The following is a 27,183-nucleotide window of genomic DNA, read 5'->3' as shown; positions in this document are numbered from 1 at the left end:
TATATTTATCACTCTTGAGTAAGAAAAATATGCTGATGGACTTCAAGTTTCACGCGGAAGTGCAAAGTTCTAAGTGTGAGAGCAGGCCCATTTGAGATCTTATTCGGTAACTGATGAAAACGTCCTGCTGCTTGTGTTACATCTTCATTGCTGTGTCCCAGATCTGTGTATGCAGACAGAAGTGAAGAGACAGGAGGTGTGGGGAGCTTTGGTCAGAAAAGGAGGTTTAGCACCCCACTGTATCATCATCTATCTGAACTCCTGGGATGTCAGGGTCTGCCACTCAGATTTTGAGAACATCCCTGTAATTCTGAAAGGAAACCCAAGTCTTGGACCCAAAATAGCTTTAGAAAATCATCTAAGTGGGAATAATTCACTGACAGCACAAGGGTGAATCCCTAGGTTTAGTCTAATTAAAATCAAATCCTATACTGGGGGCAAATTGTGAACAGTGGTTATTCAGTTTGTTCTAATCAGTGTTTGTTAAAATGTGCACATTTCTCATCCTAAGCATTTAAGTAAGGATAAAATGAAATTCAAAAGTCCGTGAATAATTTTTTTCTTCTAAGTGGATGGGAAGATACATGTGTCTCCCTTCACTGAGTTCAAGAGAGTGCTTGAGGACCCACCCCAAACGAGGGTGCTAGTTTCTGTGTTCTTCTGTACAAAAATTTCCACCTCAAATAAAAATGCATTCTTTAACTTTCAGGGAAATAGTCTAAAAGTCTTCTGAATCAACAGGAATATTTGGACTATGATATATGTAAGAGTAAAAATAAAAAGAACATTAAATTCAAAGAAGAATGAGTAAATCAAAGCATAAAGTACACGAAAGAAATGCAAGAAAACCTAAAATTCTTCTAAGTCATTGCTTCAGACTTAAAATACCTCTATAATCAATCAGAATTTTCTAACACTGAAGTAGAATGACATTTTGGCAACTTCATGCAATGAACAGAAAGACAAAGACAATAAGCAATACTGTGAAAAGAATAAGAAAAAGAAAACTGAAGATTATGATTCAAGTCATATGCAGTTCTTAACAGAGTAGGAAACATTTATAATTTATTCCCCAAGACTGACACAACATTTTTCATTTCTAGAGGTTAAATACTCATGGAGAAGAGTCAATATATCATTTAAAACTTGCTGCTCCCAATGGAAGTTTAACAGCAGTGGGTACCCTGTGCTGAGAAGCAGGTAGGTCGGCATGGAGGAGACGAGGATGCTGAACAACCGCTCGCAGAGGCTCCTGGGACTCAGCAGGGGCAGGACGAGGGAGGACCCTGCAATGACACCGGCAGGGGTGGGTCAATCGGAGGCATGTGACCGCAGTGAGTTTGGAAGCACTAAACAACCTATAATCACACGTGACCCTTACTGTTTAAAGTGAGGTTATATTTGCCCTAATTAGTTCTGTAAGGCACTTCAAACTTCACATTTTTAATTAAAATTACATTTCATTGTTTTAACCAGATTTTGGCTCAGATTTTCTCAATTTATATTCATTCCCACTCACTGTAATATTAACTCCTAAATGAATAACTTCTGTTCTAATTAAATAATAAAAAGCATTATTCAAGATTCAGCAATTCTTCTCTTAATTAGGCATTTAATTCAAAAAGCACTCCCCAGAAATTGATCTTTTTCTAACCCCATCCTCCTCCAAGTATTCCCACTGCAAAATATCTGTTGAGAGCTGCAGTGTGCTCCTTAGGAAACTGGAGATGCAAGAGTTGTAATAAGAAGACTCATAATAAATGAAGTGACCACTCCCTACGGCCTAAGAAAGCAGCTACTTCGGTGGGAAGACAGGTGACAGGAAGGGGGATGGGAACGTCCACAGCTTCCCCACCGGCCAGCGTGCCTGCAGTTAAATACTCCGGAGTTCAGAGACAGAGGAGGGGGGAACAGAATCCCGGCTGATTCACGTATTAAGTGTTGAACGTCGGGCAAGTTCATTAGCTCATGTAAGCAGCATTTCCCTTTATCGAGCAGAGATCATATAAAAAAGTGGTGAGGTTCAAGTGCAGGTTCACTTATGGAATGCTCCCTGAGCACCCGGCTGCTGCTGTTATTACTAGTCACCGTCTACTACGTTCAATGTGAACATAATCTCATTCAGAGTCAAGTCACGGCAAAATTTAAGACCATGCAAGTTACATTTATAATACCCACGCACAAATAGCTTCTCATTTTTTTCAGATATGTGGTTCTAATGATACATATTTTTAACACAAAGAAATAACATATTTCTTATTTTAAAACCCAGTTCAAATGAGACCTCTTCGGTAAAACTGTATTTTCTATCCTCATTTCTACACTCTTGTTTAAAGGACTGATGTGGTGCTAAAGGAGAAATAAGTCTCCAATCTGAATGATAAAAGTTGGAACCAGCTTCACAGAACATACCTATTTGTGGATTGTAGCACGTTAGTGAAAAATGCTCACTGGAGCTAGACTATGATAGAACAGTGCCTGGAAGAGCTGTCTGGAAGTACTGCTGACCTACCAGAGAGTCAACGATTTTGTGCCTTGTACCACATGGTAGGCATCCTCTAGAACTTAGATCTCCTAATCCCAAGGAGGAAAGATCTTGTTTAAAATATATGTCCAGCCTACAAGAGACTCACTTCAGATTTAAGGACATACACAGGCTCAAAGTAAAGGCATGGAAAGAGATATAGTCCATGCAAGTGAAAACCAAAGAAAGCAAAGGTAGCAGTAGTTATATCAGACAAAACAGATTCTAAGCCAAGAATGGTAAAAAGACACAAAGAAGGTCATTATATAATGATAAAGGGGTCAATCAGTAAGATATAACAATCGTACATATACATGCACCAAAATATATTAAGCAAATATCAACAGATCTGAAGGGAAAAACAGACAACAATACGATAATAGTGGGAGACTTCAATACCCCACTTTCAGCAATGGATAGACCATCTAGAGAGAAGACCCACAGGGGAACATTAGACTTGACCATATATCAGTGGATCAAAGGGACCCAACAGCAATCTACAGAACACTCAACCCAACAGCAGCAGAATACACATTCTTTCCAAGTGCACCTGGAACATTCTCCAGGATAGATCATATAAAAGGCCAAAAACCAAGTCACAGCAAATTTAAGAAGACTGCTAAAGTCATACCAAGTGTCTTTACTGACAGCAATGGTATAAAACTAGAAATCATAACATGAGGAGAGCTGGGAAGCCTACAAATATGTAGAAATTAAATAACACACTCCTGAACAACCCCTGGGTCACTGAAGAAATCAAGAGAAATCTTTTAAAAATCTTGAAGCAAATGAAAATAGAAACCCAATATACCCAAACCTATGGGATGCTGCAAAAGCAAGCTCTAAAAGGGAAGGTTATAGGGACAGGTACATACATTAAGATAATGGGAAGATCTCAAATAAACAACCTAACTCTGTGTATCTCTGGTATTATAGCACAGGACCATAAGAGACCACTGAACAATTATATGCCACCAGATTGGATAACCTAAAATAAAGAATACATTCCTGGAAACATACAACCTACCAAGACTGAATCAGTAAGAAATTTAAAAATCTGAACAGACTAATAATAAGGAGATTGAAACAGTAATCAAAAACCTCCCCACACAGAATAGCCCAGGACTAGATGGCTTTATTGGTGAATTCTATCAAACATTTAAAAAGTAATTAATGCCACCCTGGCTGGTGTGGTTCAGTGGGTTTAGCAATAGTCTGTGAACAAAAAGTCGCTCGTTTGCTTTCTGGTCAGGGCACATGCCTGGGTTGCAGGCCAGGTCCCTAGTTGGGGGCGTGCAAGAGGCAACCAATTGATGTTTCTCTCTCTTTCCCCCTCCCTTCCCTTTTCTCTAAAAAAATAAATAAAAGAATCTTAAAAAAAAAAAAAATTAATGCCAATCCTTCTCAAACTCTTCCAAGAAAAATTAAAGAGCAAAGAACAATTCCAAAATGATTTTAGTAGGCCCGCGTTACCGTGATACCAAAGCCTGAGGACACAAGAAGCTGTAGAACAATATTCCCAATGAAGACACATGTACAAATTCTCAACAAAATATTCGCAAACCAAATTCCACAACACATGAAAAGGATCATACACCATGATATAAAGTAAGGCATATAAGGTATACATCTTCTTAATGCCACAAAATAAAAAAGTGCTAAAAAAAAATATGGGGACCTGTTTACAAGTCAGCCTCAAGGGGCCCTCTCTGGCCAAGTCTGGGACAATTAGAACACCAAAATGTCAACAGTGACGAATTATAAATCTTTGAAAAAGTGGGAGCTCATGAGTTCACCATAATAAACAGGTAAGTGAATGAATGAATGAATGAATAAAAAAGAAGGGGGGATTCCTACAGCAGAACGCAGAGCGTCTTGGTAAATACAGCGGGAACCCGACGGCTAGAACAGCATCTTGTAGCCACCACAACAGACAGGACCAGGAAACTTCTATGACCGCATGCTCAGTCTAGGGAGACATTTTAATGAGAAAAGGATCTGATGGTCTTAGAGCATCTCTGCATAGATGGCTTATTATTTGCAAGGGAGGGGGAAACAGAAAATATACTGTTTTCTCTTCTGGAAACTCTCGGATTTTTACCAGATGTGAATAAATATACAGACTTACTATCATGTCATAAGTATTCTATCAAGTAATTCTTATTAATACATAACTGTTCATAAAAGTTCTAATTTTCTTGGTGAAATGCCAGCAAGAGATAGAAATAATAGCTGGTTATTATGATTTTCCTGTATCAAAACTATGTCTTTCAACAATAATAATATAGACGTAAGTGGCTAATTTCAAACTAGGACTTAATGTAGATTCACCTCACTTGGCTTGATTGGCTGCTTACCTAATATTACCCAGCTAATAATCTGATTAACAAGAGGAAGTCCTTGTTTCTTCAGCAGACTATGATGTGTGCTATACGCAACATACATGGCAAGCACCGTGCTCAGCATCTGAAGACAAACACAAAACATGTAAGTAAATTAAAGTCAATGTAAAAAGGAATTTGTAACAAATTTACTGTATACTTAGGGGTATTCCTAACAAAGGTCAAAAGAATTTTCACATGATAAGTCTTTGCTCCCCTAGAGTGAGATTCAGAAACATTCGCTTCGGTCCAAGCGCTCGTTACTGCAGGTGAATGCCGTGACAGCGGCGGGGGGCTTCAGCTGAAGAGCCAGTCAGGGTGCCATGGAAAATGAGAGACACACTCATGGCTCGATGGGATCCCTGACAAAATATTTCTTCTCTTTCTCTGTGTCCTCTGTTGTTCTTCAAGAATGACATCTTTTAAGTGATGCATACATTTATTTTAGAGTGTTCTTGGAAATATTATTATCCCAGCTTTGTTCTGAGTAAATATTTAAAGAAGATTCAAAAAAGGTTTTTGTCAGTATTCTAGATGTACGTAGTTAAAAATTTTGTTTTATTGTTTAGAAGAAAAAAAGTGTGGTTTCTACTATTATCTACAAAAATGCTATCATTTTAAAGAATATGACATATCTTTAATTCTCACAACACTATTAGATATTACCTCTACAGATTAAAACAGACTAAAGTTCTATTACTGAAAATCATACATGTAGTATACAGTAGAACTGGAAATTGGCTCAATTTGGAAACATCAAATGTCAATTTTGAAACATCAAGTTCTTTATGCTACACCAATGCCACCAACCAAGGTGACGTTTATTTTCTCCCAGGATGCTGTCTGAAGCCTTAAATGGGCTATTCTTCGGAGGAGCACACTCAGAGGCTGCCTTCACTTCAAAGAGGCTAACCTTTCTCCTGACCCAGACGAGGACAACGCTGAATCCCAGTGCACAGAAGGCCTCTGCAGCTCAACTTTTTGGTCAGTACAGATGCCTCTTACGCCTCCTTAATTTCTGCTCTCTAAGCACGTCTGAGCTGCTTTCTCTCAACCTTTCTGCTATTTCATCCCTTTTAGAGAATATATTTCCAAGTGATGTATTAAACAGAAAACTCTTCTTAGCTGGTAGGTACTGGGTAACTCAAACAGGACTTCTTAAGAACAACATAATTAAATGCAACCATGAGACATATTTTGGTACATCATTAGTATAAGACAGTATGGGCAAGCTATAACTAACCTGTAATAGATGTAACAATAGCTTTTCATTTTCAAAACTATCTTTTCTTTTTATAAGAGATGTTACAACAATCAGGGACAGCAGAAGAACCAGCAGGCCTGCACTCATTCTGTTTGAAAACACAATTCAACAATTTCACATTTTCTTAAAATGTTTACCAAACACATGGTATATGAAAATATTAGACATTCTACTCTAATGGAGAACCAACCTCTCAGTCATCTGGTTTAATTAAGACGAGGTAGTAAACTGGATACACAGGTATGACAGGAATAAAAATCTTAAGATAAAGATAGGGGAGGGGTTGTTTGTAACTTCTTATACCTTTTAGGTATTTTTACCTTATTTCTAAAATTTGATTTTTAAACTTTTGTGCATACTAACTACCATATTTGTTATCCTGACTTGGACAAATTTATAGAAAACAATATAAAAGAGAGCTAAACAGTATCTGAAACATACATTTTTTGACTATGAGCCTCATACAAAAAATCTGCATTTTTAATTCACAGCACTCCTAGCAGGGGAGCCCACTCCTTCCAGTCACTGGTCTCGCTGCTTTCCCCGGCTGCTCCTGGCTACAGGAAGGACAGACAGCAGTCGTACAGGCAGCACGCAGGCGAGGCACCTGTACAGTAACAACGCAACAAATTCTGTATTTTAAAGAACACCAGGTATAGCATGGTCCCTGAAGTTGAAGGAAATAAATATGAAGGAACCAGGGGACCAATGTTGAGCTCCCTTTCTCACGTTCTAAAAACCTAAGTCACGAAGGACAGCTGAAATCACAGTGAGGATGGAATCTGGAACCGAGCAATACAATAGAATTACGGGAAAACGTGCTAAGAGCCCATCTCAGGAGGATGCAAGGCAGGCATTCCCAGGAAATTGCCTGTTTGTTTTTGGTTTTGCTTTGATTTTTCTAAAACTCTCTTTGAGAATCATAAGGGAAAAAAAGTAGTAATATGTTCAATGTGAATTACCATTAAAACTTAGGAAAAACAACCATGTATGATTAAGATTCTTTGTTTCCTTTTGCTTTTCCTTTCTAAAAAAATAATTTGATATTTTAATGCACTGGCAGAAAACTGGAGTAACAGGGATATTACAGCTATGTTGTATATGTTTTTGCTTTTTCCTTTAATTTTATCCTTAAACATCTGCATACCTACCCTACCACTGTACCTTTCTAAAGAAGCAAGTTGATGTGAGACCAAATGGAGAGAAGAAACTTCTCCCTGAACCAGGAATCAAAATAAAGAGATTGCAAGTATAGCTATGAGGAAACCAATACAAACTAAGCCACCGAGGAATTTAAATTAAGAAGTAGAGAGGGCAACGACATAATCTTTAAAAATACAAATTCGGGGTCCCGGGTTGTAACTGCCCGAATTCATCTGTTCTAGAATCTGCACGTGGCAAATTTCAGGGGAGACCATTTAGGCAATTTCTTTTCCTTTTAGCACGTGGTACGTTCTGCTCACCTGTGCCAGTATTTTTTGAGCAAGACAGGCAGAGCCTGATGAAAGCAGGGAAAGGGGCTTTAGAGGCGACAGAAGAGCTCACAGAGCAAAAGGAAGAAATAAATGGAAATCTTTTAATCCACCTCCTCACATGCTCTAGTTTGACAGCTGCAGAACATTTTCACTGAGCAACACCAATAACGTGAGTCTCAGTATGGTCTTAGAACTCAATGCAATGATTTTGACTCGACTAATAAAGTGACTTCCTAGAATAACTTCTGGTATTGGTATTCTCACAGAAATGAGATTATTGTGTTGTTATAAATCACATATACCATACTTTAAAATTAAAACATACAGTACTTAAAAATATTGTTTAATCTTCCTTCAATTAAAAAAGACATACCCTCATCTATTAAAGATAATGTTAAAATGCTAAAAACATACAGTTCTAAAGAAAGTAACACAGATGATGACATACTTAGAAAACAAGAGAGAATGTTCTATGAAATGATCATTTAGCTTGCCAAAAAACACTGGGCGTGCACACACACACAGAGTAGGTTACTTGATAATCATTTAAAAGTAAAGTTGAAAGAAAAGGTAACCAATTATTTCACAGACTTTTTGGATATGTTGAGAAGAAATATACATGATAGTAGCGTGGAGAATTCAGGTAAGGTACACAGGATTCGCTAACAGTTAAAGTGGTAATTAAACATGGGAGCACTGTGAGGTCTACAGAGCTTCCTTCCACGGGGACCTTCACGTTCAGATTAGAATAGGAATTTCATTTCTCTAAGACTTATTTAAAGTGCTCACATGCTCAAAGGCAAAGAAGAGACCACACCAATGGCTTTTAAACCTTTTGTTTTGGCAAAAGGCCAATTTTTCACATGAAAGCTTTTCCAGATTCCCCAGGATACAAAAGACAGAGAAGCTTCTGCACCTTTTGCGGGCTGAGGTGGGATGCGGTGGGGTCAGGAGGCGGTAGCTTAAGTTATGACCGTGGGCACGATGTCGTCCTCGTGAAGGCCCAGAAGCAGCCCCGGGGAGCTTCAGTGACTTGCAGAGCCGGGGACAGAACTATGACTAATGGTTTGATATTAATATTTTAACTTCTAGTTTGTTCGTGGGATTTTAAACTCATGATCAAGATTAGGTTCATATTTTATAATGTTAATTGAGAAAAACGATTGCATTGAAAAGAAAATAAGTTAAAATACTGTTCATACACTAGAAAGATATCTGGCTTTCGTCCTACAACCGGCATCAGCGGGAACACTGCCAGGGCCAAACAGAAGAAAATCCAACTCAGCGAGATGCTCTAAAATTAAAAAAAAGGAAGAGTGCCTTCAGACAAATATGGTAGAGAAAACTGTCTTCAGTGTTTCAGACTATGTGGCTGTGAATCAAAAAATGCCAAGCCTTATATCTGTTTACTTTAAAAAGAAATGGAGTTACTATCTGTGAAGGATCAGTTATGAGGCAGGTAGTATATGAGGTATAATATGAGTATTATCTCATTTAATTCTCACAATGACCTGGGAGATGGGTTACATTATTCACAGTTTCAGATGAGGAAACTGAGCTCAGAGAGGTTAAAGTATAAGAAGTATCAGCCTATGATTAGTAAATGAAAACTGCCAGCATTTTAACCCGGGACTGATATTTCAAAGCAAGTGCTTCCTTTAATTTACTTTATACCGTATATTGATTATATCTATAAGCAATTTAGCCTGTAAACACAAACAAATGATTGAGCTCAGGAGGAAAATTAGCAAAAATGCTTTTGTAATTAGACTGACAATTATTATCAGTAGCCCCACTGAGGAATTTTACAAGTTCTCACAGAGTGGAAGGAAGAGAGTCCTATCTTCCTGCTACGTCCATGAAAAGGTATCATAATGGAAACAGGGCGTATCCCCTGTAGAAGCACACTGTAATTTGCTCTCCCGTGGAAGGAAGAAGATCAGGAGTAATTCTACTTTAAAGTAATTTATCCTGAATATGTACTTCTCCAGAGAAAGGTGGCTCAGGCCAGGAGTGAAGTCGCCCCTCTGCTCGGAGTTCAGAGCGTGGCCTCGATGCCATGACAGCTTGGGGCCATCCCCGGCTGCTCCGCCACTCAGACATTTGAGATATTTGAGGCTAGCGATCTAGCAAGAGCTTCCGGGAGGACGCGGCAGCTGCCCCAGAGTATTTAAGTCACCACACGACAAGTTCCTTCTGATGTGACAGTCTACGTGAATCCCTGCAGCCTTAAAGCAATCTCAGTCCTCCCAGCCAACGGACCAGACTCTTACGTAGGACACACCCCACCCTTCTCTTTAAAAATGAATAGATCCCTGAGTGAAACACCAATTAAAACAAGTAGCAACTAATGTGTCCAATGTCAAAGTGAGTGCTTTTACCTTTGCCCGGGTCCACAGCTGCGTGGTAAAAGGCCAACACGCGAATACCAGGAGCCCAACAGTAAGCATGTAGCGGTAGAAGAAACTGAGAACCTAGCGTTGCATTCCAAAGAAGAAATAAAAGGAGAGGTCATTTCAGAGGAGTTGCAGATCTGAGAAAGACACAGGAGTGTGTTGTAACGTGGTAAATTACTTACTAATACTTCAATTCCCAGGATGCACGCCGACAGATATCCAACAAAATGACTCAGGGAGAAGGTCAACAGTGACGCGACAAGGTCTTGAATAACTTGGTATCTGTTTAGCAAGATTATTTATAAAAAGATTATTTATACTCGATATTGAATTTAAAAATTAGGCCCATGTATAGTGAAAACTAAAAACTTCGTGCAAAGCTACAAAATCAGGAAATTTTCAATTCACAAATTATTTTAAAATGAAGGGGATCTCTAATAGATTTGTTTTCATGGCTTTACTGACCTAGATCTTTTTATGAAACCTAGAAGTATTTTAGGAAAAAAAATGTAATTTCTGAATTAATTTGCTAATAAACACAAAAATTGTTTTTTAAATATAATGACAATAAGTGAGTCTTGTTTGATCTTAGTTTAACTATACCTATGTTTACATAATTATAGATACAATATCAGAAATAAGATACAATGAAAGCAAATGAATAAAAACTGAAAAACAATTTTTAATTCACCAAGGTTAATCTTATATTGAAACCTCAACTGTCCTAATGAAATAAATGTAGGTTTTCCTTATCTGAGTAGAGGAAATCTTAATTGCACTTTTTTGCTGAGCTAAATAACCTTTGTCAACCCCAATTTAAGATGTCACTAATTATATAGTAATTATAATTAAATATGAACTCATAACAATTTAAAATGTATTATATACTTGAGTACTTTTTATATTTCATTACTAGAAAAATTTTTAGCATTTGTAGTGCATTATTAAGTAGGTAATTATAAAATGTCAGTATCATTTGATGTATGACCTTTTTTCTGATTTGAAACAATGGCTATATAATGTTATCAAAACTATTAAGGTGCCAAGCAGGAAAGAGCTCACACCAGGCAGAAGAAGAATGTGTCTTTTGTTCATAATAGTGAATTGGCACCAAGAAACAAGAGATGATTTTGTAAAATCAGGGAAGAGATTTTTTTTTAACGTCATTTACTGTTTAAAAACTTTTAGAATACAAGGTTTTATCCTTGCAGAACGACTCAGGGTTCTGTTGAACAGAATTTTCTGCAAGGATAAAGCTTTTCACTCTAAAAATGTTAAGACAGAGTAAATGACACTAGGGAAAACAAGTTGCTTTAAGTGTGCCCTTACTCTGGGCTCTCCCTTCCTCATCAGCCTGGGGGCCTGGTTTGCCCAGAGGATGCTCAGAGGCCCACTACGAAGTTCAAATTCTAGGTTACTGAGCAGACAGAGATCAGCAAGATCTGCTGCTCGACTCCTGCGGCCTGGGAGCGCGAACCGGCCTAAGGTCTCTGTGGTTTCATTTTCCAGTGCTTGAAACTCGCCGAGAGCTGCAGCTGACGTCCCCTGCGTTGGTAAGGACCCATTCCAGGACCACTTGCGAGGAGGCACTTAGAAGGGGACCCACAGCACGTGTGAGCACTGTACACTGGTCTTGTGTGCACACATGAGCAGATCTGACTTAACACAAAGTTTCGTTTATCTGGGTTTACATGCTTACTAGGAAGAGAGGAGTCAAATATATGGGGAAAAGCGCGCATTTCTTTGTGAAACACGAATGGACACTAGAAACTCGGGTAAGTTCAAAATGTGAGACACTCCTGGCATGGTACAATAAACATCAGTTATTTTATTTTTACTCCAGATTTTTCTTATAAAAGATACACAAAGAAGGAAACAAGGTAAATGCTTCCCTAAGGCAATAAAGTCAAAAAAGAAAGGTAAATCAGAAGGGATGCGTATCTGCAATGTTTATGCCGTTCTAAATGAGGTGAAAGGGTCTGGCAATTTGAGGGCAATATAAATATCACTGATGACTTACGCTACCAAAATCTAATGCACTTTAGATACAGATTTATCTGACAGTCAAGTGAAAAACAAGACAGCAAGATAGATGTGTTACTTACTCTCTTACAACTGCGTACCATATAGGCACCGGCAACAAACAGTACACGTAGTAGGTCCAGGGACAGGCTTGGATCAGCAGGAAAAATGCCATTGAAGTGCCAAGAGCCACAAAACCACATGGCAGGAGATAGCTTGGCTTCTGGAAATCAAACGAAACAGGGAAACACTTCCAAACTCATGCTAATTGATAGGGTTTTAAGAGATTTTATAAAGCGAAGAAAATGTATTTCTTTCAATGGATCTACAACTAGACAATCAATCTAAGAAATACATCTTTAAAAAAACGTCGTTGAAGAAGCGCAGCACAGAAGAGAGCTGGGGAGCGTGGAATGGCTTGCAACAAGGCAAGTCTCAACAGCGACGACGTTCCTAATGTTTGTTTGCAGGTAAGAGGCTCGGAGCTCGGAACATATTTCTCCTAGGTAATAATCTAATAAATGTTGACTGAGTTCTGTGACAAGTGCACAAAAGCCCATTTAATCCACAGTAAACCGGGGGCCCTGACCTTCATTGGGAACAATGCTCCCATTTATTCAAACTCCGACTTGACACGCGGCCCACGCTTCTCTGTGCACTGCCATCCCCAGTAGGGGCCTTCAGTCCTTTCCCCCCTCTCCGGCTCTCGCCCGACAAGAAGTTCCGCCATGTAAGTCCCCAGTGATGGCCGTGGGCGCTGTCACTTGCTCGCTGTGTGACTATGAGTATAAACGTAGGGCAACACTCTTCAGAGGCTTAATTTCACCCCACCTATAAAACGGGAACAAGAATTCCCTGTTTATCAAGGCCGGTAATGCTTACATAAGATTGTGTAAAGAGCTTAACAGAATGCCTGGAATATTAGTACTGCTTACTAAATAATGGGTGCTATTGTTACCTTCATTTTCAATGCCTCCTTCTCTATTTCTTCCCATCAGTCCCCACAGCCACTACAGAACCTACCAGAAATAGCATGGGAAATGGGGACGTGCAAGGTGGGCACTGGAGGTCCCTTAGAAGGGGGTGGGAGAAGGGGCAAATCACAGACAGATGTGGACAGGCAGGGTCGCTAGAGCTACAGGTGGCTGAGGCAGGTATTCATTCAAAGAGTTGGGATCAGTTTCACATCATTTTGAGAAGAGTAAAATAACAACAATAAAAAGAAAAAGTTGAGGGACTTCTTTCTAGGATCAGTACAATGTGATATAATTATCTCAGCCTTTGCTACATAATGTACAATAACAGACATTACAAATGACATCTACACTTAGGAAACTAGATCATACAGTATTTTGTTCAGCTGAATTAAAACTGAAAGCATTTTAGATAAGAAGAGTAGGGGCCATTTTCTACTTCGTCGTGAACTGACGAACCATGCTGTGTACGTTGTAATGACCCCTCCAACCAACAAACAATTCTCCAGCTGCACACTCTGCTGGCCTTCAGGGGGTTTAAACCACACAGGCAGAGACCGAACCACAGGACTCGGTGTAAGGGGTGAATATTTTAGGATTTTTACTAGGTAATAAGAAAACAGGGAAAGTCAGGTAGCGAACAAGAATAGCTAGTTCTAAAGCAAAAAGACACCTGAACTGGCAAAACAAAGGCCAGGAGTAGATAGCAGTCACATGCAGAGTTCAATTAAGAGGCGTGGTGGCCAATTACATTCGAAGGAAACTGTTCCCTGCAGACTTGCCTGTCACAGTGATAAGTGAGAAACAGGCTGTATAACCTGGGGAACACTGTCACGTAGAAGTGACACAGACTTCATAGTCAGACCTAAGCTGAATTCCAGCGCTTGGCTGCTGGTCTACAGCTGCTCCCTCACCTGGCCACGGAGGACGGGATTGGTGGCACGCTCGCTTTCACACCCTTACAGCCCGCCAGCAGTGACTGCAGCTCTCCCAGGACACCAGCACCCCACGCCGCACCTGGTCCAGGCCGCCCTCTGCACACCCTCCTGTCCCCGCTGGGCCATCCTGTGCGCCCTTTGAGAGTTCACTCTGGCAAGGGTCTCCTCTGCGACGCCTCCCTACGCCCACCCACCTGCAAGCACCGCACCACGTGCCTCCTCGCAGCACTCCGTGCCGCCCTCAGTAATCCCGCAGGCTGGGCGCTTCGGCCTTCCTGCAGAACTCCTCAGAGGGTGTCATGGCACTGGGCTACCATGCTGCTGAAGTGTTTTGCAAACAGAAGCACAGGGTTCAAAGTGCTTTAACGACCTCAACTGTCATGGTCAGTTTTAGGCAGCCAGTTGGTAGGCTCTAGTCCCCAGAATCAAACCGAGGTGCTGCCGTGGAAGTATCGTGTAGACGTGATGAAGGTCTACGATCAATGGAGTTTAAGTAAGGGAGATTATCCTCGACAATCGGGGGGAGCCTGACTCGATCAGCTGACGTGGTTAAGAGCAGCCATGGAGGCTTCGCTCAAGAAGACACTGCACCTGTCGAGGCAGCTTTTGCCTGCGAGTTCCAGCCCGCCCTTCCCAGTGGCCTGACTTGCAGACTCCCACTTGCCCACTAGCCCTGCCCCCACAATCGGTAAGCCAATTTCTACACTCTCTCCTCACCTCTTCACATATAGGCCTACTGGCTCTGTTTCTCTGTTTTAACTTAGCTGTCACACCAGCTCTTCACTAAAAAAGGCTCTGTAGTCCAGCACTTGAAGCCTTTGGTTACTTCAGCCTCATCTACATTGTCAGTATTATTCCCTGAACAAGGTGAACTATTCTATCCAAACTGAACTATTTATTTTAAAGGCAACACGGCGTAGAAAGAGCATAATTTAAAAAAATATTAGTTCTGTCATTAAACATTGGTGTATCCCTGAAGAAAACATGTTTCTCTCCGAGCCTAAATTCCCCCATAATAATAAAATCCATAATATGAGACTCATAACCACTGGATTTTGGGTATTTTAAGCTTAACACATGTAAAGCACCCAGGACAGTCCTGGAACAGTGGAGATCAATAAATGTTACTCATTACCCCAACTTAGCCTCTGTGTATACCATTTAAAAAAATCCTCACCCAAGGACATGCTTAGTGATTTTTAGAGAGAGAGGATGGGAGGAAGAAAGAGAGAAACATCGATGTGAGAGAGAGACACCGATCGGCTGCCTCCCATTTGCTCCCTGACCAGGACCGAACCTGCAACCTAGGAATGTTACGAGGTGACACTCCAACTAACAGGGCCACACCGGCCAGGGCCACTTAGTCTGCTTTCATTCCCATCCCTTCCCTGCAGTCTGACTGTTAAATTCCCACCAAGATTTACGTTTTCCTGTTACCATCACCCTAGCCAAAGTGAGCTCTCCTTTATTTATACTGTGACATTCTTTGTATCACACTCAAACACCGAACATATATTAAAGTTGTTAAACGTTAAAGTTGTCTTTCGTAATGTAGTGTAGTGACCGATACCTGATAAGATCGTTATGTGTGTAACATGTATTACTTACTTTATTGAATTCTAAGCTCTTGAGGGCAGAATCTGAATTTTATAATGCTTTGCATAGCCTATGTCTAGCATTGTTCTGTACACTATCAGATGAATGAATAAAGAACTATCAGCTATTAAACCTGCTGACACATCAATCTAAGGACATCGTTTCTCAATAACCTGAACTTCAAGGTAAATAGGCAAAGAAAACGTGTGGCACAAGATTGCTCCAGAGTCAAATCTTGATTCCTCCATATCCTAGCTGAGTGTCCTTTTGGAAGTTAAACAGCTTCAGTTTCCTCTTTTGTGAAGAGAAATGGTAATGCCTACGTCTAGCACCATTACGAGTTTAAAGTGGCAAAATAAATTTCAAGTACCCAGCAGAATGCCTAGATAATATTCATTGCTAAAGCATGGCTGTTTCTGTCTCCTTTCCTACCATATAAGAAATGATTCCTATTCTAGACAATTTCATATACATTTAAATAATGAATGTATTGAGGAAATTATTTAAGAGGCATTAAAGCACTGTAAGAAAGTGGAATAAACACCACTCTTCTTCCTTCCATTACAGAAAAATAAAATATAAAATTGGAAAAAGTTACCACTGGAAACTTTGTAGTCTGTTATTATTAATAATAACCACCCAGATATATTACTTTATAGAAAAGATGCGGTAATAATCATTAGAGAATGAAGAAGAGACAGAAGTAGCATATTCTCCCTGGTAAATGACGATTAGCAATATATTTTAGAAGAGTAAAGTGCTTTAATGTAGTAAAATCATATATGCAGTCTTACATTTCCTCAGTTAATATGAAGTATTATTAAATAATGAGATTTTTTTGGTATTGAAATTATAGTAAACTAGGGATTAATTCTTAAAATGAGGATAAATAGAAAGTTCTAGCTGAAAGTTCCAAAAGCTGAAAGAAGGTAAAAATAGTTCCAGGAAAACATATAATAATTTAACAGGGGACATTATGAATAAGTGATTTTCTTTTTTTAGCTTCTAAACGTTTAATATCACTTAAAGTATTAGAAAGATATGGAATAATTATGACATAGTAAATAATTATAAGAGAACAGAAAATTAACAGTTAATGCCATAGGAGCATTTAAATTATACAGCTGCCCTTACAGCCCTCTTAGGTCAGAGATCCATTGTGATTAATATGCCCCTTTCCCAGCTAAAGAGACAGATAACGGAGAGAAGAAGACCTAACACAGCAAAAGCAGACAGAAGATAAGAGTGGCTTTGTACGACCTGCACACCGTATGAACTCACTACGGGTGAGTCCTTTCACTTTCTCCCTATCTTAGCGACTTCACACCACCACCTGAGCCACCACCGTATCTCCTAAACTTACCGTCACTGGTTCCCTAACACCTCTGCTCAGGCTGGAAGGAGATCTGACGACCAGCAGGGAAGCGTAGCACGCCCACCCCACAAAGCCGAGCACCACACTGACACCCAGAAACGATCTGTCGTAAGTGTGGTAATAGGACAACCCTTCCAAGGCGAGGTCCATCAGCTCCTTGCAGAGGAGGACCTGAGGGAAGGGAGAACACAGCTGGCCACATGGAATGAGTAAGAACCCTAAGAGTCAAAGGGAGAGAAGTTATTAAAATGCAGTAGCTGTGGAAAATGGATCAAAAACAGATTTTAATTGAGGATTTTCCTGCAAAGTATAAGAAAAATTCTCGAATAAAATGAATTTTTAGATCTTGATGAGAGGGCATCTTAAACGTAAACTAAGATGTGTAGGGGCTCAAAATGATTCATTTTGTGGAAATTACCCTCAGGTAACATTAGAAAAAGAATGAAGGCTCCAATATAGGTCCCAAATAATGGAGATGCCCACACATATATCATTTTTTACTTTTTCATATTAGGTAACCTGGATCAGTTATAAAACAGCATTAAAATAGCTTAATAGTTCAAAGAAGAGCTGATCATTTTAAAACCATGACAAAAAAAAGTATTAGAAATGCATGGTATTAGGCAATTTTAGAAGCTGAAAATAGAATTCTTTTCTACTTTAAAATTCTATGACCACTTATCAAAAAGGAAATTACTGAAAAGCATAGTGGGGGAGGAGCTGGGGGAAGTCTGAGCTTCTTTCTGAGCCAGGAGACTTCTGACAGGACATCGATAATTCCAAATGTACAAACTGATCACAGTCTAGCATACCATGCGTGAGCAGGGTGACAGAAACTTGGACTATGCCTTTCCGTGACGGAAAACAGCAGCTGTTCAATTGCCATGCTAACCCCTAAGGGGCTACCCCCAATGCCATCGGAAGTAGAAGTCTGTCCGTGGCTCAGCCACGCCGCCTTCCCAGAGGGCTCAGGAGCGCTCCCCCGCCCCGCCCGGCTCTCCATCGCCACCCCCTGCCCCTCCCCACCCCAAAACGGTGATCGGCTCTCTGTGCAGACAAGGCCTGCAGACTTACGGCCGCATCATACTTCCTCTGCTGTATACAGGATCTTGCTTTTCTTAAAATGTCGAGCTGTTCAGAATCAGAAAGCAACCTGCAAAAGAAAAAAGGTTTAAAATGTTTTCTCATTTCAATTACATATTTTTCTGAATTGAAAATTAAAGGATGGTGAAAATTGAGCAGGGGGGGGAAAGCCAACAAAGCAAACAAACAAAGAAATTAACCTTGAGCTAACTTGTATCTATTGCTGATTATCCGAACTCTTCCAAGAAACAGCTCATAGTTACATTCGGCTTTCCTGACTCCAGGATTCGACTGCCACACCGCACTTAGGACGGTCAGGTCTTACATCATGTCGAAGACCTGCGATTCTCTGGCTGACAAAGAAATTCCGACCAAACGAATAACTAAGGCACAGCGCACAGTGACGGAGTCCCAGCGCTCCGCCGTCCAGGGCTGGCGACAGAAAGGACCGACAGGCGGAGCATCCGCGCGCTTTGCCCCGGAGCCGGAGGGCGAGCGCTGCCGTCAGCACAGAGCTCCAGGCAGAGCCTGGCCAACGCCCCGAGTCAGGGAACAGCTTGAACCTATGTGCCCTTCTTTCCCGGTGCCCTTCACCTTACTGTCCCCCTGCCTTTCATTCCTCCTTCCATCATTTCCCTGCCTCCATTTTACCACCAGGGAAATACTCCTAACACTGCATAAGCTGAAAAAAATCTGCAGTTAAAGACATTAAGTTTATGGAATACAGGAGCTGAGAGAATACCACCAGAACTCAACTACCTTACTGAAATAAACACATTTAAACACAAACTCGAACATATTTTTCTTAACTAAAACCTATACTCCTAAACAGAATACCCTTGCCTTTAAAAAGTGTAAAGAAGTTATTTAAGGCTGTAACAGGGTAGATGATGTAAAATTGGTATTTTTCTATCAAAAGCTACTAAATTAAATACAGGCAGTTCCACATGGCACAACACAGCACGACCACGGATCTTCTTTCTTTCTGGTCCTAGCAGCCTCTGAAGGGGTACATACGATGGAGACTTGCAGGAAGTCATCTTTGAAGCAATGCTATTAATCTGGGTGGGGCCACAGACTTCTTTCAGAATCTGAAACTCTGTCCAGAAAATGCACACAATCTGAAATCTTACAGAAAATGCCTGAAAGTCCCTGAACCCCAGAAGCTCATCTGCAAACCCACTCAAGTTCTCAGGGGGCCCCTAATTAAGGTGGAGCCTACATCCGGGGCTCCCAGAGGCTTGGGCTCAGGCTTCCCCGACCCAACTCTCTGTCTTCAGACACCACACATTTGGGGACATTTTCTTCTCCGTCTCAGAAATGGGATCACTGGGCCAGAGGACACAGGCACTCTCTGAATGCTCTAAGTTGAATTTGCCACATTCTGAGAAAAACCTTCTAGTTAATCTCCCTCCTCTTGCTCGGACCCACTCGGCCTCCTGACATACTGCCCAGATCTTGTAACTCACATAAAGTTGATGTGGGCATCTTACTGTCTGCTTCATCTATTCTAAACTTCCTGGACTCCTAATAACCATCTCCTTCCATTCTACTTAACTTCCCCTTATCCCAGATGTATACCCTCAGCTATGCAATGGCCAAACTCTTCCCTAGTCACCAATCCCATATTCACATCTGAGTTCTTGTTCATCAAGAGCCTCCCCTCGCTGCTTCCCAAAGGCCAGTCTTCAGCACCCTTTACGGTCGGTCCACCCCGAGTCTCCCCTCACGCCAGCCACACCTGAGTGTGGTCTAATGAGCAACTTACTTCCCTTCCATTAAATTTTAACCTCCATGTGGGCCATTAATTATTCCCATTAATATCTATAATAATACTCAGCAAGTTGCTGAGCACATAAAATGAATCAATAAATCTTAATTGAAATGCTATAAAAATACTGCAGACCTAAAAAAGGAAGAGAAATAAGAGAATAATATACAGTGCCATTCTTAAAACACCTAATGATTTGCTAAATTAAATAAAAATGTGAAAAGAAAGTGGTCTAGGGCTCAATTACTTTGAAGTCCTAAAAAGAATGAGAGAAAAGGCATTTTAAAAGAAAAATATTTGTTACATTACCTATATTACATTATATATGGAATGTGTTCTATATGGAGTAGTTAAGTAAGGAGACCCGAGTCAGGCTAATTTATATTTTTCCTAAATGGACTATTTATAAACTTCGGGACATACCAAAGGTTCAGAATATGTCTGGAATTCATCACAATGTTCTGTACAAACTGAACAAAGTCACGGAGAGATTTGGTGAATTAGTGGGGAGACAGGTCAGTAAAAAATATCTTGTGTTAACAGTAAGAGCAGAAATAACTGAAAATACAAAAAGACCGTTAGAAAAACACAAGTCATTGCGTGACAGGATATATTCCAATATAAATTCTCCCAGAAGGGAGAATATGGCAGTAATATTTGATGATAAGGGCAACACAACATTTTCTACACAGTAATCTGATGGAAAAGAATTCCTCTATTGACTAAAACTTTTATATTGAAATCAATTTTTAAAAGAACCTATTAGCAACATGTTATACTTAAGTAAAAATAAATAAGACATGAGTATGAATTGTACACATTTCTTTGCTGTGCTTGCTATTAGTCCATCCACTTCCCATGGTTTTTTCAACATGGTAGAAGAAAGTAAACCATGTTTTACTATTAAGAAAAATCTTATCATCAATTATTCAGGGTGACCTAGTGTTTGGAAGACCAAATCTCCTTAAAAATGTTGCCATTTAATGTATCATATCTTATTACTCCGGTTATTGTTACAAAAATATCTTGCCTGCATTTACACATAATATTTTAGAGATACCTAGTGATATCTAGTCCATTTCTTTTCAGAATATCTTAGATTTAAAAATATTTCAAGAAGATATAGACAGAGAAAGCAGGATAAAAAACTATTTCTAGAATAATTTGCATTCTTTAGAATGACCAATAATGTATAATCATGTCTTTTTTCATGTCAGAATTGAGTCAATGAATATTTTTCTATGTATGCATGTATGTGATAAGTAAATGTTACCCTTTTTAAGTTTTAAGGAAGGTTTAGTCAGAAAACTACATTTCTAGCAAATAACTGGCAAATCAGATGAGTGAAATGGTAGAAAGATCGACATTAAAACTAGGATTTAACTTCAGATTAAGAAAGGAACTTTTAATCATGACAGCCTAAAAGATGCAAAAACATTAAAAGGAACAAAAGTATTTGTTGCCATTCTAGTAGAAAACACATTTAGATACTTTAAGTTTAAATTGTCTGAATTTGCATAGTAAGTTTTAAATAAAAACATGTTTTAAACAAAAATATGCTTTTACTTCTACTGGCAAGGTACAATAATCTCCTTCCCATTTTCTTTTTTTTCCCTATTAAGAGAACTTTCTTGTTCTTTTCCCATTTCATGAATTTTTTTTCGTTTAAAGTTTTTCTTGTCTTCCTTTGACCTCGAGTACTGACTTCAGTGATTTTCCACCTTTCTAATGCGCTTTCAGAGGCAAACGTTTCATGCCTCTCCTACTCTCCTAATCATGTAGCTCCACCTGCTGGTCATTCCTTGGCATAGCACTGGGGTCTAACGACCCGGTTTTAGCTTTGAGTTTATGGCAATGGTTATTTCATGACTTTTATTCTTTCAGGTCTTTATAAGATCAAAAATAAAGTGTACCTTTTTTAAAGCGTAGGGTAAAATAGGATATACAATTACCATACGGATCCACTGGACCCTTTTACAAGCCTAAGATATGTTTATAGGACTTTAGCAATCTTATTTTTCTTTTTCGTTGAAATATTTGATATTTTATCACCCTAGAAATTATTACATTATTCATCAATTGTTAATGCTGGAAAATGGAGGAATACCATTAAACAAATCTAGTAATGCTGGTGAAATTGATCTTGTAAATAAAATCTTAAGATTATGAATTTTCAGATGTCAAAATCCTAGATAAATTTTCTCAAACTTAAGAATTGGTGACTGAAAAATATATTCCTAAAAAGAAAATATGTTATTTATTCAAAATGGAAGGACATCATGGCACTATTGTCTTTAACACGAACTTGAGCTATTTTGCAAAAAGGCTAGGCGATAACAGTATTCTCTCACTTTTTATAATTTTTATGTGCCGATGTTTACCTGCTACAGTTTCTAAGTGGACGATGCTCCTATTAGGTATATATATATATAAAACGGTGACTGAAAGGAAACAGATAGTGTAGAAATGAAAAAATTTCCCTGGACTAGAAAAAAATAGTCCACTGTCCTCAAACGGTAAATGGTAATAACTGTATATTTCCTGGTACACAGAGCATACGAAAAAGGAATAAAAATAAAATATCCAGGAATAAAATAATGAGAAATGTATATTGTAGGGAAGAGTAAAATTTTACTGAAGGGCATAACAGAAGATATAAATAAATACATGTTGGGTGGCAATGTTAAATATTGTAAAAATGTCAATTCCCTCCAAATTACTTCCTAGGTACTGTATAATAATGAAAGAATTCTTCATTTAATTCAAGATGATAATGATTCTAAAATTTTTATGAAAAAGTAAGTTTTTTATTCATGCACATGATTTTTATGATTTTGATTCATGCCAATGATTCAAATACTTATCTTTGTTTCTTTTAAAATGTTTTATCAAAGCGATATATATATATAATTTTTTAAAATAAAAAATAATACAGGAGGACATAATGACAACCAACAGATCCCTGTCCCACTCTTCTCATTGCTCAAGTCCTCAGACACAAATACTTTTCAAGGGTCTGTTTTTAGTCATTCTGTAGTTACCTTCATTCTTCTTCATGATATGCTTCTGTCACTATTCCTGGACTTGATGACCAGAGGCACTTTCTGCTGTCTCTCCCCCCTTCCACACGGCTATATTACTGTTTCCACCTCCTCTGTTGGCTGCGTTGGTCACTTCAATAATCTGTCTTATTCTCTCAACTGTCACCAGACTGCACGTTCTGTGTCACGAGGACAACCTCATCACTATTCTATTTGCATTTCCTTCACCCTCTGCCTTCCAACCTGCAATCCGTACATGGTCAAGGTGGTAACATTTGCATTCTATTCTGTAATTTTAAGTCTTCTTTACTTTGTCTAAGGTTTGACTAAAAACTGAAAACCAATATTTACATACATTATGATTATTTAAATACTGTTCACTGAGTAGCAAAGTTTTATGCTTTAATTAGATTTTCTTGACCATGTGCCAATGTTCCAATCAATTCCCTTTCTCTTTTTAAAGATTTTATTTATTTTTAGAGAGGGGAAGAGAGAGGGGGAGGGAAAGAAACATGGCTGTGCAAGAGTAACACTGATTGGTTGCCTCTTGCATGCCTCCAACTGGGCCCAGCTGCAGCCCAGGCATGTACCCTGACCAGGAATCGAACTGGCGACCTTTCGGTTTGCCGGATGATGCCCAACCCTCTGAGTGACACCAGTCAGGGATGAATTGCCTTTCTCATACTCTCAGCAGCTGTTCAAAATCATGTCATATCTTAGGGTGCTTCATAATTACAGCATGCCTTCCTATACACTCTGAAATGTCTTCGTTTCCCTGGAGTTTCCAATTGTCATTGTTTTGGAGGATGAAGAAAGGGATGCGCTCTGCGTAAGTCGTGTTTCTCCCAGCTCCTTCCTCAATCCATATATTACTTAAAACTAATCTCACTTCACTTGAGGTCCACTACTTACTATTCCATTCTATAGGGCTTGCCTCCCATTTGGATCATTCTTGTATGGTTTAGCCTTCCCTATATTTTTAGTTGCATTATCCTTTTTTGAAAAATGCATCCTGTCCTCTATCTCATTCTGTAAAGTTTATGCTGCTCTTTATCTTATGGCTACAACAGTTTCTCAGATATTTCTGAGGATTTTAATATTTTAAGTTATTTTTCTGTTCCTTAAATTATCTATTCCCTCAAGAGTCAATCCTTCATTTTACCTTAGGCTTTTCTGGTTATACTGCAGGCTTTCAACAAATGGTGATTTTTTAAGTCTGCAGGGTGGCTGAGCCAGTGGGTGGCAATCAACTATCCTGCTGAGCCCTGAGGTGACACAAAGCCAGTGGCGGCTCTGCAGGCAGGCACTGAGCATCAAAGCAGAGCAAGTCCATGGGTGTCAGAAGCCCAAGTGAAAGAAGGCGGGCAGTGTGCACTTGACCCCCTTACAGAAGAGTGCATCCATGGCCAGTCTTTCTATTGGGTTGGCCAAAAAGTTTGTTTAGTTTTCTTCTGTAGCACTTAGTTGTCTTTAACTTCATTCGAAACAATTTTGTTAGATTATTTTATATCTGTGTACATTTTTAAAAAACATCAAAATTGGTGAATTTTTGTTTGGCCATCTTAATATTGAAGATGGAAGAAAATATGCAACATTTTCAGCATAGTATTGCTTTATTATTTCAAGAAAGGTAAAAACACAATTGAAACATGAAAAAAGATTTGTGCAGTGTATGTAAATCGAAGGTGTCCACAGTGGTCTGCAAAGTTTCTTGGTACTACTGAAATTTTGGCCAAATAATTCTTTGCTGTAGGGTTGTCTTATGCATTAGTACTTATTTGCATATGATTATAACTTGCAAAACCTTAATTTGCTCTGATTTTGCTTCCTACACACACACAGAGTCAGGCAGAGTCAGAGTATTCACAGGGAAATGCAATATTTAAGCCTTTCTAGTTAATGAATACCACACTTAGGCTATATAAGTAGTCAAATATTATTCCAATAAATAATTCAATCATATCCATAACATCCATATTTCAAACAATTTCTATTTGTTTTGGCCAAGAGCAAAATTCTTCCTAATTCAATGTGACTCCTTGCTAACTGAGGACGAATTTCAAGGAGGTTGAGTAAACCTGCCCAGATCAGTCCTGCAGAGCCAGGCTGGTGATGCAAATCTCCCCATTTCAGATTCAAGGAGAACACGTCTCTCTGGGATGTAAGACAGCAGAATCTGCAGCCCCCCCGAGTCTTCCCTCCTCTTTACCCACCCGGTAGGTGTCAGCATTTGCCAGAATTCTGTCACTGGCCTTTGCTTGTCACTTTCTTCCTTCTGCCTGTAGCCTCCTGTCAGGGTGTCAGTTTCCAGGGCCATCTTTATGCCCCTGGCTCTGAAATCATCACAATCAACACTCCCTCATCTCTATCTCGAGATCCCTATTTCTAATCAATGCATTGACGTCTTGAATTTTAAGTTGAAAATTCATCCTTGCCTCTCAAAGCAGCTCTTCTTTCTTTCCATAAACCATGTGGTACCAGTACCTTCCCAGTCAGCCACGCCAAGAGTCCTCACTCCTTCCCAGCCAAGCCCCAATGGGTTTATGCCCTTAGTGTTCCCCATGTCTCTCTGCACCCCACACCTTCTCCACCAGGTGTTCAGACACCTAGCTCACACCTAGTTCACTACTTACAAAAACAAGAGATAAGACTTTCATTTTGGAGTTTGCACTAATGCATACAAAAAACACAAAGCTTCTAAGGAACTTAATTTATTCTGTCAGCATTTAAACTCATTGAAAAATTATTTCCTATAAGTTAATAAATAAAAAATACTTACTTAAATGGTGTAAACAAAAATGGTAAAGTCGCTTCTTTTTTCTGAGACATCTTCACCTGGGAACCAAGTATGAAAATATTTAATTATATTATAAATGAGGAAAAAAATCAACTAAACTCATTTTGAAATATAAACATCCATTAAAATGGGTCTTCAGGGATGGTTAACTACTTTGAAAATAAACGGAATTTTGTGTTACTATAAAGAAAAACTTAACATGATCATTCCATTATAATAAACTAAGAATTAAGGATATCAAGTCTGCAAAAGAATATTTCATAGTGTAATTAACTTGTACTTTAATTCTTAGAGAACAAAATAAGCCAAGCTGCATAAACTGTATTAAGAATAACAGAAAGTCTCAGTGAAATGGTCACCTCTTGAGAATCCTAATGCACATACTAATGTATGTGGGACGACAAGAAACGTTGCCATCGCTGCTGCTGCTCTGTGGGGGCAGATGACAACTAATGAAGATTTGGTGTGTCGTCTTTCAGCGTGTGTGAGAGCCCTACAACTAGGGCGACTCCTCAAAGGCAGTGCTGCACACTCACACTGATTCATGGAACCTCAGGAATGTGAAAACGCGGTGACGCGAGACAAATACACAAACTTTACAGATACGGATTCATAGAAAACAATTTCTCAAAACACAAAATCAGATCTTCACTGAATATGTTCAGTTTTGAATTGTAGCAGTGCCCACTTTCTGTGCATGTTCACTTTACCTTGAATTGTTCGAGGATCTGCACTGCATTTGCAAACATGCTCTCTGCTATGAAGACACCAGTGTTGTTAAGGTAACCCACAGGAAGAGTCCCCTGTAAACAATAAATACTGGCTCAGTATTGGTGTTAGCAGAGCTCAGGCTATTCTTATAAAACAAAACAGACTTACAAAGGAAGCAATGAGGACATACGGACAAATAACTACTGGAATAATAAAACAAAAAGATCTTTCTTTAAACCATAGTTGAAAAAGGTTGTGTTATTTTTCTCACAAAGTAAATAAAGAAAAAGAAATAAATTAAGTTCAGTACAACCTAAACTTTATTGAAAAATTACTATGTATTAGGCAGTGAACTAAGTGCTTTGCACATGCAAAATATTCCTATGGTAGGCCAAAACTAACATGCTTAAAAGAAAAAAAAGACAATAAGAAATATGAGAGTGTACTGTGCATATAAGAGGGTTATTCTGTGAAACTTTTGTATCAGTGACAAGGATACACACACGACTATAATAACAGCATTCTAGGTTAGATTCTGTTTATTTGTTTGTTTTGAAGAACTAATAAGAATGGCTCATTGGAATGGCTTTTTGTCTGTGTGGGTGTCTTTTGGCTTTTCTGGATCCACTTTCCATTCTTAGAGGCACTGCCATCCTACGCGTAAACAGCGTAGTGGGTCTCTAATGGGGCCCTTCCCTCCCTTACTGACAGCCAGACAAACACCCAGGCTAGGCCACGCAAATGGCCAGCAATGGACTATGACCCCAGGGAGTCAGGGAACAAAACGTACGCCGCAGTAAAGCTACTCTCCCCTGGTGCAGACCACGGCTTGGTC

General features: G+C 39.2%; 1 protein-coding gene across 1 annotated transcript in view; it reads right to left on the bottom strand.

Annotated features, from left to right (window-relative positions):
- The window catches only part of PIGN (phosphatidylinositol glycan anchor biosynthesis class N), a 71,876-nt gene that overhangs the window by 23,738 nt on the left and 20,955 nt on the right, over window positions 1-27,183 (bottom strand). Inside the window, exons 11-21 of the mRNA XM_090285424.1 lie at window positions 26,348-26,440; window positions 25,620-25,675; window positions 18,020-18,098; window positions 16,934-17,116; window positions 12,146-12,285; window positions 10,223-10,322; window positions 10,026-10,118; window positions 8,847-8,938; window positions 6,149-6,257; window positions 4,882-4,990; window positions 1,184-1,286 (exon numbers count right to left, since the gene is read on the bottom strand). Of these exons, the coding sequence (XP_090141550.1) occupies window positions 1,184-1,286; window positions 4,882-4,990; window positions 6,149-6,257; window positions 8,847-8,938; window positions 10,026-10,118; window positions 10,223-10,322; window positions 12,146-12,285; window positions 16,934-17,116; window positions 18,020-18,098; window positions 25,620-25,675; window positions 26,348-26,440 (1,157 nt within the window). The remainder of the gene's footprint in view (window positions 1-1,183; window positions 1,287-4,881; window positions 4,991-6,148; window positions 6,258-8,846; window positions 8,939-10,025; window positions 10,119-10,222; window positions 10,323-12,145; window positions 12,286-16,933; window positions 17,117-18,019; window positions 18,099-25,619; window positions 25,676-26,347; window positions 26,441-27,183) is intronic.

This window comes from Furipterus horrens, unplaced genomic scaffold, assembly GCF_987537825.1.
Source record: "Furipterus horrens unplaced genomic scaffold, mFurHor1.1.pri manual_scaffold_8, whole genome shotgun sequence".
Lineage (NCBI taxonomy): Eukaryota > Metazoa > Chordata > Mammalia > Chiroptera > Furipteridae > Furipterus > Furipterus horrens.
Note: the sequence above shows the minus strand (reverse complement) of the source record. Positions and strands in the feature narration are given on the sequence as shown.